Raw genomic sequence first — 17,393 nt, forward strand, 5'->3', positions numbered from 1 at the left:
TATAGACCATTCTCACAGCTCTCTCTCCAAACTGAGGCAGCCAGAAAAGCAATCTGGAATACCTGCCACCAAATCATCCTATACCTGAAAATAATGTGACTTTTCAAGGCTGCATTTTTAAGCACAGCCAATAAATTAGAAAGCACAAAATTACACCTCCCCTTCTCTCCATGAATGGCAAGCATCCCCTACTTATAATCTGTTAGAGAAAAAGACACACACATATATACGCTTATAAAAAAGAAACAAAACTGATCAGTAGACATCAGAACTGATGGTTATAAGCACCAGGGCTTATCTTTCAGGAACACTGGATAGAGGTAACACAAACAACGATACTCTCCCCAACTTCCAAACATTCACAAGCAAAGGAAGCCATGCAGGTCAACTGACAGCTTCACATCTGAGGAAGAGAAGGGAATCTCTTGTCATTGAGGACTCCCCCCTTGCCTCTGCCTACTTACTCTCCATGTATTAAATTGGGAGAACTTAAGCTAAATGATCATTATCTATATGTTACGGTAAAGAAACCGAGATCAGGTTTGCTGACAGAAATTACATTTGAAAAAGTCTTGGTGGGTATGACTTTAAGAGAAAATAAAAATATTTTTTAAGACTTTTACATAAATAAACGAAAGCACGACCTGGAGAAATCTCAACTTACAGATTTATGTCGCAGCTATTACTTGCCAGGCACTAGAGATGCAGCCATGACAAACACCAACATTGCTATGAACTTCTTATTAAAAAAAAAAAAAAAAAAGTAACATTATAAAGAAAGCTCACCGTTTTCCTTTCTTCTTCAGAAGCTTTAGTGAAGCCTGGATCAGTTGCCCAAGTCTTGTAGAAAAAGTAGAGGAAGCCTATTATGCTGAGAAGGAAAGCAAAATAGAAAGGGGTGCCTGCTCGATGTGAAAGCCACGTTAAGGAAATGTATCAACTTCCACTAAGAACGGCATGATTGTGACATAAGCAAATTCCATCACTGGTGCCTGAAAATCTCTCTGCATTCTATCTTCACTTTCCGTTACATATAGATATCCCTGCCCCCAAACCTGGCCCCATCCTATGTTCTAATACTACAGGAATTTGCTCATACTTGCTAATAATTAATCCCTCCCGATTAGTTGAAACTCATGAAGTATTGATAGGAATAATTATAATGTATGAGGAACAACCTGAGGACTGAAAAACATTTCAGATTCAAATAAGTTAATCTCTCATGGTGTAACTACAGCTCTCCTGTAAGTATCAAAAAGAATATTTATTGATCATTTAAACAAAATCAAAGAAACGAACCCCTTGATTCAGAGATTCCAACTAAAAACATTTCTTTATATATTAGATAAATGCTTGCAAAAATTTCCTAATGGAAAGTTTAATAATGAATCCCTGTGATGTATTAGGTTGTATTAATTTAGAAATACACAAAAAAAATTTGCTCTCTGTGCAAGGTAATTACAAATCAAATGCTATTCTGGGAAAGGAACATATTACAGACACATTAAGATAAAAAGTATTTCAAGGATAAACATTACCCATTTTGAAATGGTACAAATTCCTTGTAGAAAAAGCAAAATTTTGCTCTAGGGAAAGATGAATGAAGGTGCACCAAGTAATTAGCCAATACACCAGTAGTAAACCATTTCTCCTTGCCCAATTTAAATCATCATCAACATGGTAACTGTATCTGCCTTCCAAGGTATTATCAAGCTTTTTAAAAAGATTTTATTTATTTATTTCAAGGGAGAGAGAGAGAGAGTGAGGAAGCACTAGTGGGGGTGGAGGGAGGAGGGCAGAGGGATTGGGAGAAGCAGACTCCTGGGTGAGCAGGAATCCTGACACAGGGCTCGATCCCAGGACCCTGAGATCATGACCTGAGCTGAAGGCAGACACTTAGCCAAATGAGCCACCCAGGCACCCCTCAAGCTGTCCTGTGCCAAACTTTGGAGTGGAAAAGATGGCCATAAAATAGACTCTAACCCTTGCTATTTAAAGTGTGGTTCATAGACCCACAGCAATGGCTTTTCCTGGGAGCTTGTTAGAAAGGCACTCGAGCTTCAGACCTCAGCCCAGATTTGCAGAATCACACTCTGGATTTTAACAAGATCCTTAGGGGTCCACATGCATAGAACAGTTCGAGAAGCACTGCTCCAACCCACAAAAACCAGCAGCAACCACATCTGGTTGAGGTAGGCAGGAACACACCTTGGTGGTTAAATGTATCAGTTTGTCTACGGAAGTGCCTGGCTTTAAGAAAGAGATAGGATCTGGAAGAGTTGTGTGAAATGGAATTCTGACAAATAAAGTTTACTCAGAATGAATTAACAGCACTGTTTAAGAGTACGTAAGTCAAGACCTTTAGTTACAGAAACACATCCTGCTTTCTTCCCACTGAACTTTGATCGGCACACATGACACATTCTCAAAAATACATTCAGCTGAAGCATATGATTCCGCATACAGACCTGACTGAACTCTGGGCTCCTGTTCTGAATAACTTTCAGAACAAATCGCAGAGAATCACTGGAGCCTCTCTCTCCAAGTAAAATGAATGTGTTCTATCCCCTCACATAAAAGCCCAATGTTCCTTGTTTCCATGCCGTTGCTTTGTGTGGTTCATTAACCTCAAATGCTCTCTACCGGCCCCAGCTACTTCCAGAAGCACACTTTGAGGATGTCCAAGCCCTAACTGCCTTCGAGACCTAACACACTCTCCTTCCCCTTGAAGGTCTTTCTTGATTGCCTACAGAGAAGAATTCTTGCCCTTCCCTGAAGCTAAAGATGCCTTTTCTGTGGTATTCAGACCTTATACACACCTCAGCCTCGTCAGTTAGCCGGTGACTCTTTGCAGTTAAAAATTCTCTCAATATGGAAATGAAATTTGCCTTTCTGTAACTTGGACTGTTTTTCATTCCTTAGATCCTTTAGCTCTACACTACAGATCTACACTATAGCTGTCCTTAGATCTATACCCTACAGAAGCTTATTCCTCCTTTGTTCAATACAGTTTTATTCAATGTCCATTCCATACAATGCATTGGCTTCTGAGTGACAGACTTCCGAACACGTGACACCGGATGGCAGCACGCACACCTCCAGGATAAGCAGCAACCTTGTTCCTTGTACAGCAACAGTCTCCTGGTCACGTTCTGCTTTACGCTCCTGTTTGTCCATGTCTCTCTCAAAAGAACAGAATTCGAAACAGAGCAAACACACTTCAGGGTTGTCCTGACCAGTGCTAGGGACAGTGCTACTGCTGTTGTCCTTTGCAGGGACGCTCCCATCCCTGTACTATTTATTACTGGAGAACACAGCAGCTTCCTTGGCAGCTAGGTCACTCCCTACATGGGGCTTTTAGTCAAAGCTCTTACTCTTTCACCTGATTTGAAGCTGGGTCACTCCTTCCGCAACAAGCCAGAGGCATAGACATAGACATAGACAGTCACCATTTCTGGGTCTTAATCTTACCTCCAAATGCATCAGTAAGGTCCTATTTTTTCCATTTGATCCTGCTTTATAAAAGCCATATACATTAATGCTGAACACATAAAAGGCATCAAAAGGAAGTGATCTTCTGAGGAACCAACCTAGAGCTTCCCTTAAAATTAATTTCAACATGCAGCCTTCCACACAGATTTTATTCGTAGAGAATTAATAATGAAGTAAGTATTATTTAGAAAATGCCGATTACGCAATGGGGTCAGCATTTTACAGACATCACAGCACAGTAATCCTTGCAGCCATCCCATGAACTTGGTACTTTTATCCTTCAGGAATTTTTTAATGGCAAAACAGACTCAGAGAAACTAAATAATGTGCCTAATGTGCCCAATGGTACACGACAAGTCAGAAAAAGAACCAAACTCAAACTCATTCTGTCTGATTCCAAAGACAGTACTCTTTCCACAGCGCCCCAGACACTTTCCCATAATGGACTGTGAGAGGGGACGCTCCCACATGATCTGGACTTGGCAACCTGAGACAAGATCAGTCTAACTAGTCAGGATGGGTCGTTACAGGGTAGCACAGTCAAGTCATACCCAGAGCAGTTTCAAACAGCATTTAACATTCAGCTCTTAAAACACTGATCTGGCGGCGAAGTCTGCCACCTACTGACTGACACTCACCGGTAGCAGGTTCACAAGGGCGTGTGGATCAAAGGGCTTTTGGTGGCACAGGCAAGGAAAATATCCCATCCTGTCCACTCTGACATCCTAAGAATCTGTCTAGCTTTGGAAATCAATTCTTCTGATTAATGGCATCATCACAGATGGTGAACTGCTTGTAATGAAACTCACCTGAATACTAAGTTCTATAGTTGAGACTCTCAAACTACAGTGGAGCCACATTCTTGTTGATAGTACTTTGGCAAAGTTGAAATAATTCAATATAAACAGTATCTCACTTTTTGTACCAAAAGTGAAATAATGTGAATTGCTCAAATTTTAAAAATTCATCAAGAAACACAATTTTAAAACTGTGTTTACTCCACTGCTACATGGGCTGGTAAGCAAAAATGCCAGCCACCCCTTAGAATGATGTCAATTATCCTAGAATTTACCAGCCTTGGGATTCCTCCAAGTGATTCTGGGTGTATATTGTGCTGCTGTTTAATACACTCATTACTTATAATGTATTTTTATATTACATAATATCATCCAAGCCTCCATTAAGCAGTGATCATGAGGCTAGTGCTTACAAAGCTGCCCCCACAACAGTAATCATGAGACAAAGGCTATATGTAATAACCTCTTTGATAAAAGCCAAATGAACTCCATGGTATGCTGTACCACTCATTTACATTAAAGGAATCTGAAGAATATTAGAGATAAGGCTCAGAAACAAAAAGCATCATTGAAGTATAAACATACTATGATGAAAGGAAACGTAATGCACACTGAGAACTCATCTGCTTCTCTCGTTTCACATTGATTCCCGTGGAAAAAATATTCCTGAATTGAGTATATGCATCTCTCTCACAAACACCATTCTTTCTTTTCAAAGATGCCATTACCAGAAAGAGACATAACACAGAAGCTGAAGGAGTATGTTTATAGGTACATTTCTATCTACCACATTCCTTTTTCCCCTACCCTGTACAGAAAGCAAGGTTATAATGGCTTCCTAGTCTCTGCAGGGGAAATAGGAACCTAGAAAGAGGTGGGAAGATAAAAATTAGACAAAAATACCTCCCTCCTACTGGGAGCTATAAACAGCTGTAAACCAGGAAGTATGCCCTACTCCCACTTCTACGTGACTAGGCTCAGTCAACCCCAAGAGCACAACACACCCCCCAAGCTGGCCTTGGCCTGAGCCCGGCTCCTCAACAGATAAACCTATTCCTCAGAGGAGTTCTTTTGGTTTGAAAACAGCTGCCATCCGTTAGCAGGCCATGAAAGAATTAAGTGCGCTGTGACCAGCATTTTTTAAAAAGGAAATAGAACATCATAAAGTAACAAAATTTCAGAGTAAAGCACATGTCAGGAGTATCAATTTTCTGTTTCACGTACATTTTGGGTGGCAATGTAAATGTATTTTTAGTGTGGATTGAGAATCACGGCTATAGACAGCAACACTGTGCTGACCATGGCTGAGGAGGACACGTTTCCCTGAAGACCCCTCCCACACAGGCCATCTTGGTACCCAGAAGATTTATTAATCAACTGTCACTGCCGACCAAGTTAAAAGAACCATCTGACCTTGAAAAGAGTATCTCAAGGCAATACAACAAATGTTTACGGGTCCAAGTAAAATAATAATTCATTCTACTGTTTCTTTCCTGTGAGTGATGAATACTAGACCCCTACCGGTTCCATGATGTGCTCTAAGATTATTTCCAGAACTGAGAAGATTTTCAACACTACACCTCGTCAACCAGAATAATTAAAATGACTACAAATAGGAGCTGCATTCCCTGGATCTCTCCTATTATCTAAATTTCTATCACTGGCATTACTATTGTTGAAAGGCAAAATGAGATAAACATTTAAATTTCAGCTTGAAGGATATGAGGAAAGAATAAGATGAACCAAGTCACAAATATCCAAAAAATGGAACTTAGCAGGAAGACTGTTGGTAAGTATATGAAGCTCTTATACCCGACCAAGAACCTGAAAGAGAAAGGGATATACATAGGATATTAGTGAAAACAAGTATGGTCAATATTAATTTTAGTTCTACGTCCACTTAAATAACAGTAATAATAACAGTCCCCTCAAGTAACGGCAGCAGCAACGGCTTTCAGCACCCAGCACTTCCAGTGTGAAACTTCCCACCCAGTAACTGAGCATTCGCCGCCACCTCACCCCATCTTCCATGAGAAAAGTAAAGCAGAGATGCACGTTCCAGTTCTTGTAACTAACTTCTACAGGATTTCATTCCCCATAACTTTCTATTTGCAATGATTCTTCAGTTCTACTGTGATGTATCGCACGTGTATATCTTTTTGGCATATCATATTTTCAAATGTTCCAAAATGCAAAAATTGTAAATACTTGGGAGATTCACCTTCACATTTAACATGCTTCCTTCCGGAGGACAGGAGCATATTTTTAAAAACAAAACAGATGCACACAACCCTAAGCAGTTTCATCCCACAACCAGCCTGAGAAGCGACAGGCGACATAAAAAAGATCTATAAAGGCTAAAAGTGGCACCAGTGGTCAGAACGCAAACCCTCTCGCTTGGGTAACAAACAACGTGGAAGGCTAAATATCACTTACTCAACTGTTGCTACTGGAGTTTCAAAAGAAAAAAAAAAATCTGTCTTTTGTGTTAAATACTCAATATACTAAATCTGTGCATGAACAGAGTTTACCTGGATCTGTTTTACAATGTTATATCAGGAAAAAACAATGGTTGATGACCGGTAGGAAAAGGATTTTTTAAAAAGCTATCAAGATCATGAGCATCGTTATGATAAAATATTTCAGAAAAACTAAAGATCCCAAACTTCAGGCACATAAAATGCTGCCAGAGTAGGCCAAACAGAGCCCATGGAACCTCTGCAGCACAACCTGAGATTTTGCAGTGCAAATGTGTTTGATGGTTGACTGAATTAAGCAGTGCAGTGAACTACCTCATTTGTAAGTCTGCGACCACGACCTACCTACTTCTAACAGGCATCACAGAGCAGCCTGGATTGGTAAGCAACAGCCCCTGGAGCCTAAATAGTAGTAGAAGTTTGCAGCTGCCTAAGCTCTATAAAACTGGGTCTCTACAGAAGGGTAAGTCAGAAATAAAAGCAGGATGGATAAAGGTGCCATATGCATTTGTCTCCCATTTGAACTGTGTCCATATGCCAAGCCTAGATTATGAAGACCTCGACTCACTGTCAGCAGAAACAAAAGTTTCATATGATTTTTGCATACTGTTGGTTTCTACCAGAACAGACAAAATCTCAAGTGCTCCTATCCTAGGTGAGTAGATACTGCCAGGCCTGGCTTTCTCTCTGAAAAAGCAAAAGCGAAAACAAAAACCCCAAAGCGATGATTGAGATGCCTGGTGATTTGGCTTAAAATGTCTTTGGCAAATGAGTCAAACTAATTAGTGGAAAATGAATAAATATCTCTAAGTTACAAGTTTTCTGAATAGCAGGCAATTTTAGGCATTCTGTTATTTTTCAGAAATGTAAGTTTTTACATTTATATTCTAATTAATTCCCCACCAACTGTCCTGCTCTTGAATGACCAAGAGTAAGCTTCCTCTAATACTTTGTATTTTCTTATGACTCAAGCGGCTCATGCTTATTCCAGAAAATGCTGGCAAGCAAAAAAGGGCATAGTAATACTGAACACACACCCTGAAGAAAGCAACACTGTATTTCCTTTTAGATCCTTTTCTATGGATCATCATCATTACATTTTTCTTTCATTCACTAAGCGAAAATATTGAGCAGGAGAAACAAGTTTCCTGCTTAGAGGGGCCTTAACACTCCAGGAAACGGTGATGAAGTGCTATGAAGGAAATCAAACAGTGATGCAGAGAGTTAGTCAGGGACAGCCTAAGGAAGTGACCCTGCTCTACAACAATATGGTACTGGAACTCTTCAGACAAAGACAGAAGCAAGAGTCAAGGCCCAGGGCTGGGGGGAAGGCTGGGCATGAGCTCGACAATGTGTTCTAGAAACAGAAAGAAGGTAGAAGAGCAGAGAAGGGAAGAGAGGAAAGAGATGAAATCAGAGGTGAGACCGAGTCACATAATACCTCATCACAGGCAAGGAGTTTGGATTTTATTTTGAAGACACAGAAAAGGAACCAGAGGGCTTTAAGCAGGGAGAAAAGACAGAAAATGATTTATTTGCCTTTTTAAAAGACTGCACTGATTGCTAAGTGGAGATGAACTATTAAGGGATAAGAGCTGAAGTAAGACCAGTTAGGGACCTCGGTCTGGGGAGGCCGGCCATGGAGCTGGAGAGAGCAAACTGGACAAAGGGCAGGAAGGACTTGGTGATGAGCTGGATGTGAGAAGGGAAGAATCGAAGATGAAAGTAATCCAAGGATGACACTCATTATTCACACAGGGAACTGGATGCCATTTTACTGAAAAATGGAGAAGAGACTGGGGTGTGGCATGGTTATTGTGTCATGTGTGTCAGCCATGGTTCTAACCACTATATATACATTAACTATGAAGCAGGCATTGTCACAATTATTATCCACATTTTATAGATGAACAAAGTGAGGCGCGGAGAGGTAAAGCAACTTAATCAATGTCAGAATGCTGTGTGGTAAAGCCTGACTTGACTTGAACCCAGGCAACCTGACTCTTAACCATGACTATATATAATCATGTATAATATTTTCCTAAAAACAGAACCATACCATAGCTACTATTTTAACTACAATTTAGCTACTAATTTCCTACAATTTAATTAGGTTGTTTCAACTATAAAGCATTAAGAGCAAAAACAATGAGCTTAAAATGAGTTTAGATTAAGGAAAAAACATTTCTGAAAAATGGGCAAAAATGTTTCATGATGTAAAACAGTTACAAAAATCTCATTATTTACCCAAATCAACAATTCAAAAAGTGAGCTAGGATCTTTATTTTCCACCAACTGCCAATTCAATCAGATTATTGGGTTGACCAATTTGCTTTCAGCTAAATCATATACTACCAAACCCCTTCCCTCCCACCACCCCTGAAGAATTTTCTGTGTGGTAAGTAACATTCATAGCTCAATAAAACCCTATGATTCTAGCTGATCAACAACAGAAATAAGCAATCAAATGGAAATGCAATAACCAGCCTTGCAAAGACTAATATACACACCTTGGAAGCAAAGATGTCAGAAAAAACAATGTTAATAGAAGACATCCTTTTAAAAGCCAAGAATCTGAATTGAAGTCCAGTATGTATCCAACAGCCCACATGGTAATCACAGAAAGCATCAGCAGCAGGAAGAGCTATTAAGAGATTGAGAATTTTAGAACCTTATGGATTTTATGTCTTAAGTTTCTAACAATGATTAGTACAACAAAAGAACTACTTCCTAAATGTATAACAGTTAATACAACAGCAGAATACAGAGTTTTTTCTTTGAAATTGCTGATTGATAAATATGGAGTGTGAGAAACCACAAATCTTGGAAACAATCTTTTAAGATTTAATGTTATAAAATATTGCTTAAATATGTTTTCTTTCACTTTCTTCCCCTCTAAGAAATGGTGGTCTTTTAGAAAAGTGCTAATGAGAGCTGACATTTTTAAAAATAATTTCTTTCTAACAGTAACTACAGGTCAGAAAGCATAAAGCAAAACAAAGGAACCACACAAAAATCAATACACTCAAGACTCAATGAGGAGAGTACAGGAGTTCCAGCCTGGACACCAGATGGTGCCATCCCCTAATAAAGAAGGTCAGAGGGAACAAGCCTGCAGAAAAGATGACAGTTTAGGGCATGTGGAATTTCAGATGCCTGTGGGCATCTAGGAGATACACAAGAGGCAGGCAGGAAAAGCAGGTCTATCACCCAGGAGAACATTTTGTACTCACCAGTATATAGGCTGGAAAGCCAGGAATGAACATCCCAAGGATGTACAGGTGGAAAGGGGCAGAATCTTGGCCAACACAAACATTTAAAGGGGAAAAAGCTAAGTTGTCAGAGATAACCAAGAAAGAGTGACTGGTGTGACCAGAAAGGCAGGACGAGAACCAAGAGAAAGGTCCCATGAAGCCAGAGAAGAGAGTTTTAAGAAAGGAGTAGTTCTCAGTTGTCAAGTGACATATGGAGGCCAAAGACTGAAATAAATCCTCAGGATGCTAATCCTTCAGGTCTATTGGTTCAGTCTATGAACGAACAGTGCAGGTGACTGTCTGTGGCACTGAAGCCCGGCATCACACTGCTGCAATGCGGTCCCCTAACTGGAACACATATGACCTTGGAAGCCAGCAGGGCTTTTGTAACAGCAAAGGGAGAAACTATATTCTGCCCTATTTTCTTCGATTTTTACTTCTCTAAGTATTCTGGGGATGAATACTTTCCAATGCTATCAAATCTTTCAAATCCTAAATCTAGGGGTTCCTGGGTGGCTCAGTTGTTAAGCGTCTACCTTCGGCTCACGTCATGATCCCAGGGTCCTGGGATCGAGCCCTGAGTCAGGCTCCCTGCTCAGCAGGAAGCCTGCTTCTCCCTCTCCCACTTCCCCTGCTTATGTTCCCTCTCTTGCTGTCTCTCTCTCTGTCAAATAAATAAATAAAATCTTTTATAAAAAATAAATAAATAAAAATAAAATCCTAAATCTAATTTGCATGGCAACATAAATTAGCAAGTTTAGATTTTTTAAAACGTAGTAAACTTAGAATCTATAGGCAACATAATCTCAGAATAAAAATATGAATTAAATACGGATCTCAAATTTTAACCCCAGACATTAATACTCATAGATGAGCCACAGTATTTATTCACTCAATAACTATTCCAGTGCATACTGTATGCTGGGCACTGTTCTAGGTACTTGGGACACATCACGACTTAAGGCCTTTCTTCCATGGAGCTTAAATTCTAGCAGAAGATGACAAGATAAATGTACTAAGTGATTTAATAGTACATAAAAGCTGGACCACACAGAGCCTTATAAGTCACGGTAAGGACTTTGGCTTTTATTCTGGGACACAGGGGGAGGTATCACAGGATTCTGAGCAGAGGAATGACAGGACCTGTCCTACATTTCGAAAGATTCATCTGCCCGCTCCGTTGACAATGGACTAGAGGTGAGTGGGGCAAGGAGATGTCAGACAACTGCAATAATCCGCATGGAAGATAATGGTGGCTGGACCAAAATGCCACCGGTGGAACAGTGAGAAGGGTCAGACTCTGGAATACACTGAGGACAGAATTAGCCAATATGTTTTGCTAATGGACTAGATACATGGTATGACAGAGAAAAGGCAAAAATGGCTGGGAGGTCGGAGTTGCCACCTACTAAGAAGGGAAAGGCTGTGGATGGAATACTTGGGGAGGAGTGGGGCAAAGATCAGGAGTTCAGTTTCGGATGTTATGCTGGAGCTGCCTATCAGACACTGAACTGGGTAATTCAAGTAGGTAATTTGATATAGCAGTCTGGAAAGATCTGAACTAGAGATAACTTTGGAAGCTGTCAACATATACATGGCATTTAAAGCCATGGACGTGCACTAGGGGTGCCTGGGTGGCTCAGTTGGTTAAGCGTCTGCCTTTAGCTCAGGTCATGATCCCAGCGTCCTGGGATCAAGCCCCACACTGGGACCCTTGCTTCGTGAGGAGTCTGTTTCTCCCTCTCTTTCTGCCCCTTCTTCTCATTCATGCTCTTTTTCTCCCTCTCTCAAATAAATAAATAAAACCTTAAAAAAAAAAAAAGAATAAAGCCATGGAAGTGTATGAAATCACCAAGGGAATGAATGGATTAAAAAAGAGGTCCAAGAACAAAATCCTGGAGCACCCTACCAATATGGGGTAGGAGAGAAGCAGAGGGGTTGGCAAAGGATACTGAGGAGTGACAGTTACTCCTTCCTCTCTCCCTCCATACATCTGAATGCAAAATTGGTACAGTATTTGTGATGACCCTCTGCATAGAAATCTGGTGCCCGTGAATTAAGAATCGATATGAGGATATAATTACTAATCATTATTAGATAAGATGATGCCATCTGTCATCTTTGAAAACATTAGAAAAGTAGAATCAACTCAATATCTCGTTTTAACAATTTGAATTATATTCACTAATATGACTTAGATTTTGGGGGCCATTCACAAGAACAAGCTGAACTTCCTAACTTCCTCTATCAATTAAGTTTAGAAGAACATCACTCAGAACTGCCAACTTAAACCAAGAGTAAACTCGGGATACATCTGTAGAAATTACAGATGTTTTCATTTTGTGAGGAGCCATCACATGCTTGAAGTCTGCAAAACTTATTTTTAAAGTCTAACTCCTCTGTGTTGAATGTTACTATTTTCCTCTTCAAAAAAACTTCAATAAAAACAAGTTCTATAAGAAAATCTTCTACAGGAGCACCTAGGTGGCTCAGTGGGTTAAAGCCTCTGCTTTCAGTTCAGGTCATGATCTCAGGGTCCCGGGATCAAGCCCTGCATCGGGCTCTCTGCTCAGCAGGGAGCCTGCTTCCCCCTCTGTCTCTGCCTGCCTCTCTACCTACTTGTGACCTCTATCAAATAAATCTTTAAAAAAAAAAAAAAAAAGAAAAAGAAAAAAAAAGTTCTATAAATTTTCTCTCAACAAGTTATTTCTCCTTTTGCTTCCTTAAGAATCAGTCTGTTTTCAATTCATTCATTAAACGTGGAAGTATGCTATGACATTCATGAGGTAACACACCGCTTTAGAGCCATCTAGCTTAGGATCACCAGTAAATTGCTAACAAAATGACAAATTTCCAACTCTCGGCCATGGGATGTGTGGGAAAGATGCGATTAGCAGATGTAATGTAGCACTAAGCTAAATTTCCTGGTTTTGCCCTGGTTTCCTCCCTGCTTTACCTTCAAAACCAAACACAAATGAACAAAACAGTCCTTTTTATGGCCCATAGAACAGGACCCATATGAAAATACCTCACATTTCTGCAGCCACCTCCAAAGTCTGAACTTCTTGTTGGCTCGCATTTTTGCCTCTGTTTTTAGCATGTGAATAATAAGGCGATTTTTATTCTGTAAAGCCATGTCAAGAGGTGTTTCACCCTTAATAAGAGAGAGAGAGAGAATATTCAATTATATTTTCTACAGAGTATGGGTGCTAAACATTTTATAAGAAATCAGCAGAATCACAGACTCAAATGTATTCATTCTGAAAGTAGCCAGCTACAGTTCATGGTTATTTATCCTGTGGTTAATTGAAAATATATGCATAGCTTATGTTTATGTTGATGTACTAATTTTCTAACTGAAGACATAATAAACTAAGGGAGATAAATACCTGGTCATACCTTAACATTTCTGATATCCAGGCTAGAACCAGCTTCCAAAAGTTTATCGACCGCATTAACATTTCCTGCTGCAACTGCCCAGTGGAGGGGAGTGTTTTGGTGTATTTTATCAACCACAGCAAGAGAAGGATTAAACTTTAAAAGAAATCCAGTTGGTTCTGGTCTGTCTCAAAACAATAAAATACCCAGGAGTTTTAGAGAGATGAATGATTTCAAGGGTAAATGCAAAATTATGTATCTTTTAAGCTAACATATAAATTGAACAATCAGTTAAGTATTCTGGAAACCAAGAAACTTCTTTCTGCAGAGTTCCATTCCAGGGGCTAATAGGAGAGATGCACCTTTCAAAAAGAAATGCAGGAAGTGACAGTCTGCTACACAGATAATATAATTTCAACGTCAATACAATGAAATAACTTCTTTTGTTTTTACATTTTATTTTCATGTTGTTGTTCTCTTGGTTAACATTTTTTCTTAAACTGCGAATTTAACTTTGGCCAATGTTATGATATTTACCTAATTAAAACTAAATGTACAACATTATATGAGGCGATAAACCAAAAGCTAACTTTCCATGTTCCCTTTAACCAATTATTAAATGAAACAGATATAATGTCCTAAAGTATTTATCTTAGAAACCTATGGACTAGCAGGCAGAATTCAGTATTTTTACTTTACCATCAATATCTTCCCTTCTTTCATGACTACTCAAGAGATTCTTTTAATAAAGCGGTATTCTACTTACTTATTCTATCAATATCTTTAAACATTATTATCTGACTTCAGTGTTATCACCAGAAAAGAAGAAATGCTTTTTAACAAAACTCAGCCCCCAGCCCCCAGCACTCCATGAATAAAATGTAATGGCATCACAACTAACTCAGTTCCTAGGAGAGAGGTCCTAAGTAAAAGCAGAATCAGAAATTAAGTACAACACTGGAAATGAATTCATAAAGGTAAAACTGTAGCAAGTATTTGGACAGAAAGAATACCAGACGTTGACTATCTGGTGGTCATTAATCACATGTGTTTATATAATACATAAAAAAAACTTAAATATGTAAATACTTGATATAAACACATCAATAGACTATATTCATAGATCAGTTACAATTAATATTTTCAGAGTAGTCAACAATGCCAGAGAGCCCCAAAACGTATTGTTTTCTGAAAAGATTATATCATCCAGATTTCAAATTATGAGAACACTTAAACTTGAAGCCATTTTTTAAAAAATGCAAACTCAGAAATATGTCATATTAGTAAGTATATGCTATGGAATCTCTACCTGTTCTGTAAGGAAATTTTTTTCTTTTTTTTTTTTTTTTTTAAAGATTTTATTTATTTATTTGACAGACAGAGATCACAAGTAGGCAGAGAGGCAGGCAGAGAGAGAGGAGGAAGCAGGTTCCCCGCTGAGCAGAGAGCCTGATGCGGGGCTCAATCCCAGGACTCTGAGATCATGACCTGAGCTGAACGCAGAGGCTTAACCCACTGAGCCACCCAGGCGCCCCAGGAAATTTTTTTTCTTATTAGTAGCTTTCAAACTTCCCCAAAGCTATCAGGAAAAAGAAAATTTATTTCAGTGGTACCTAACCACAACTACATTAAAAGTTCCTAACAGTCACAGGGTGGAAAATCTTTCTTTCCTCTTCAGAAAGTATTATCATCTCAACATAGATTAAGATATTTAAAATTACATACAGAGAAATTAGAACCAAGAATCAAAATGAGGCAATTCAATTAAATGTACTTACCCAAGTACTTTGTGAGCTGATAACATCAGAGGTGTCTGCCCATTTAAATCTGTCATATTCACACTCTGTCCAAAAGGAAGAGTCAATCAGACTTACTGTAAAGGCAGTCAAAATTCTCTCTTCTCTTAATGGAAGTAGCTCTCTAATACAGTCAACATTACAAGAAGGGTTTACAAGAAGGTTTGTGTTTACAAGAAGGGTTCAAATGTCATTTGAACAAAAGAATGTTCTGCTTCGAATCCACAGGATAAAAATTCACCGTTTTCTACAAAATATCCTTAAAGGGAAAATGTGAATATATAGTTAAAAGTATATGATGTGAATGGAAGAGAGTTAAGGGAAGGGGGAGAATGCTAATAATCACCATCAAATATAAGAGACTGCAGAGACCTTAGGAATCATCTAGGTTACAACTTAACTGACACGGTAATTCAAACCATCGTGTCTTATGTAACAGCACCCAGCCTTTATGTAAACACACTTCAAGGGATGGTGAAATGTCCATCTTTTCTGAGGCAACTCACCATATTTTTGGACTTATGTTTCAAGAGTAAAACATGAAAAATTCTTTTCTATTTTCCAGAGTATAGAGGGGAAAAAGGAAACCCTATCTCCATGAGGATATGCTCCTTTTAATAAAATGGGCCCAGGTTTGAGGCACACAATAATGATTCCATCCAAGTCAAAGAAAGAGTTTCAATTACCAAAGAGTCTCTTGGGCCTTGGTTGGAATACAACTCGGGAAAGAGCCGAAAGAGGCAGACAGGGCTCCTCCTCATACGTCTTCCCAAAATGAGACCCAAGAGGTTATAATTATTCTACTTCAGTTGGCTAAGTCTGAGAGAAAGTGCTTATTTAAAAAGAACACAATCATTCCAAGAGCATTTGTGCAAACATGTTTCCACGCCTGTTACAGGCAAGTCTGCTGATACATAAACTACTTCGCTACCAGAAAGCACATTCCAGACAAGAACAGCTGACAGTGAAACTCCCACCACCAATACCCTATAATTTAACCTGTGCCATAAATGGATGCCTCTTAAGGCAAGTCATTTTTCATGGAATTACTTTAGAGAACAATAAGAAGCACACATTCAAATTGGTCTCCCATTTGGACTCAAATAATGAAAGCAAATGATGGGTTAATTTAGTGATCTGACTACCATTCCTACATTCAACCAGAAGAAAAATATAGGCTTTTGAAGTCATGTTTTTGAAAAACTCTGCAAATTACTGGGATCATAAGGAAAACTATTATAGGCTTACACATTTCAAAAATATCTATTATATGTTACTGTGCTAAATGACCTGTCCTTTTGCTCCAATGAAGCTAGAAAAGCAGCACAGCTAGACTTACTGAGGCTAATATTTGACTATCCGGATATCTTTAACTTCTATTTTAAAAATGAGAACAGAGTATTACTAATCATCCTTCCAATCTCTTCAGCTTCACAACAGCTGGAGTATAAGATAGGTTTCAAAACATACCTGTCCTTTGGAGATGAGATATGCTATAATGGGCATGTGTTGAAATAACACTGCCAGGTGGATGCTGCTGAAGCCCTCCCCATCAATGAGAGTGGGGTCTGCTCCATACTGTAGTAGTAATATGACCATAGGCAAATGCCCTTGTCTGTAAAGAGAGGATAAAAATTATACGGTTTTCTGTAGCATGCAGAAAAACTTCAGGGAAAAACTGATATCACTAAGACATGAGAGATTTTGGTTCAGTATAAACAGTAATTCCTAACAGACTTTTAAAACACTGGAGATTCTCTAGACATATTTCACTTTAAGGCTCCAAACTTAGAGCTATCTATAAAGTCCTTCTTGAGTGCTAGTAATACACTTAATAACCTCCCAATCTACTATAAATCTTATGTTGCTACCATATATAAGCAATAACTTCACATGACTAATGCCCAAAATGAAAACTTTAAAACCACTTAAACTTCATTGTTCCTATTTTAAAAAACAAGAAATAATCATGAGTCAGATACAATGAAGTACAACATTCACAGACTACAGGAATACTGTGATAATATTATTTATTCTTAGAAAGTACATACTTTTACACTTGATTGTGGCTCATTTTCCATGTAAAGCACTGTATCTTGCTAGCTTAAAAGGGATGAGTTAACCTAAATTCTTCAAAATTCTTGGATATGGAAAAAATATTTCACTCCTTTTCTTAAATGAACAATTGTTCATTTTAGT

At 38.8% G+C, this 17,393-nt stretch overlaps 1 protein-coding gene across 1 annotated transcript in view; it reads right to left on the reverse strand.

The window, feature by feature from the left end:
* ZDHHC13 (zDHHC palmitoyltransferase 13) overlaps positions 1-17,393 on the reverse strand; it is a 50,630-nt gene that overhangs the window by 13,562 nt on the left and 19,675 nt on the right. The window contains exons 5-11 of the mRNA XM_080815194.1: positions 16,665-16,809; positions 15,177-15,241; positions 13,420-13,582; positions 13,049-13,174; positions 9,277-9,410; positions 6,013-6,113; positions 787-911 (exon numbers count right to left, since the gene is read on the reverse strand). Coding sequence (XP_080671320.1) covers positions 787-911; positions 6,013-6,113; positions 9,277-9,410; positions 13,049-13,174; positions 13,420-13,582; positions 15,177-15,241; positions 16,665-16,809 — 859 coding nt within the window. The remainder of the gene's footprint in view (positions 1-786; positions 912-6,012; positions 6,114-9,276; positions 9,411-13,048; positions 13,175-13,419; positions 13,583-15,176; positions 15,242-16,664; positions 16,810-17,393) is intronic.

Source organism: Martes martes, assembly GCF_963455335.1.
Source record: "Martes martes genome assembly, chromosome: 10".
Taxonomy (NCBI): Eukaryota; Metazoa; Chordata; class Mammalia; order Carnivora; family Mustelidae; genus Martes; species Martes martes.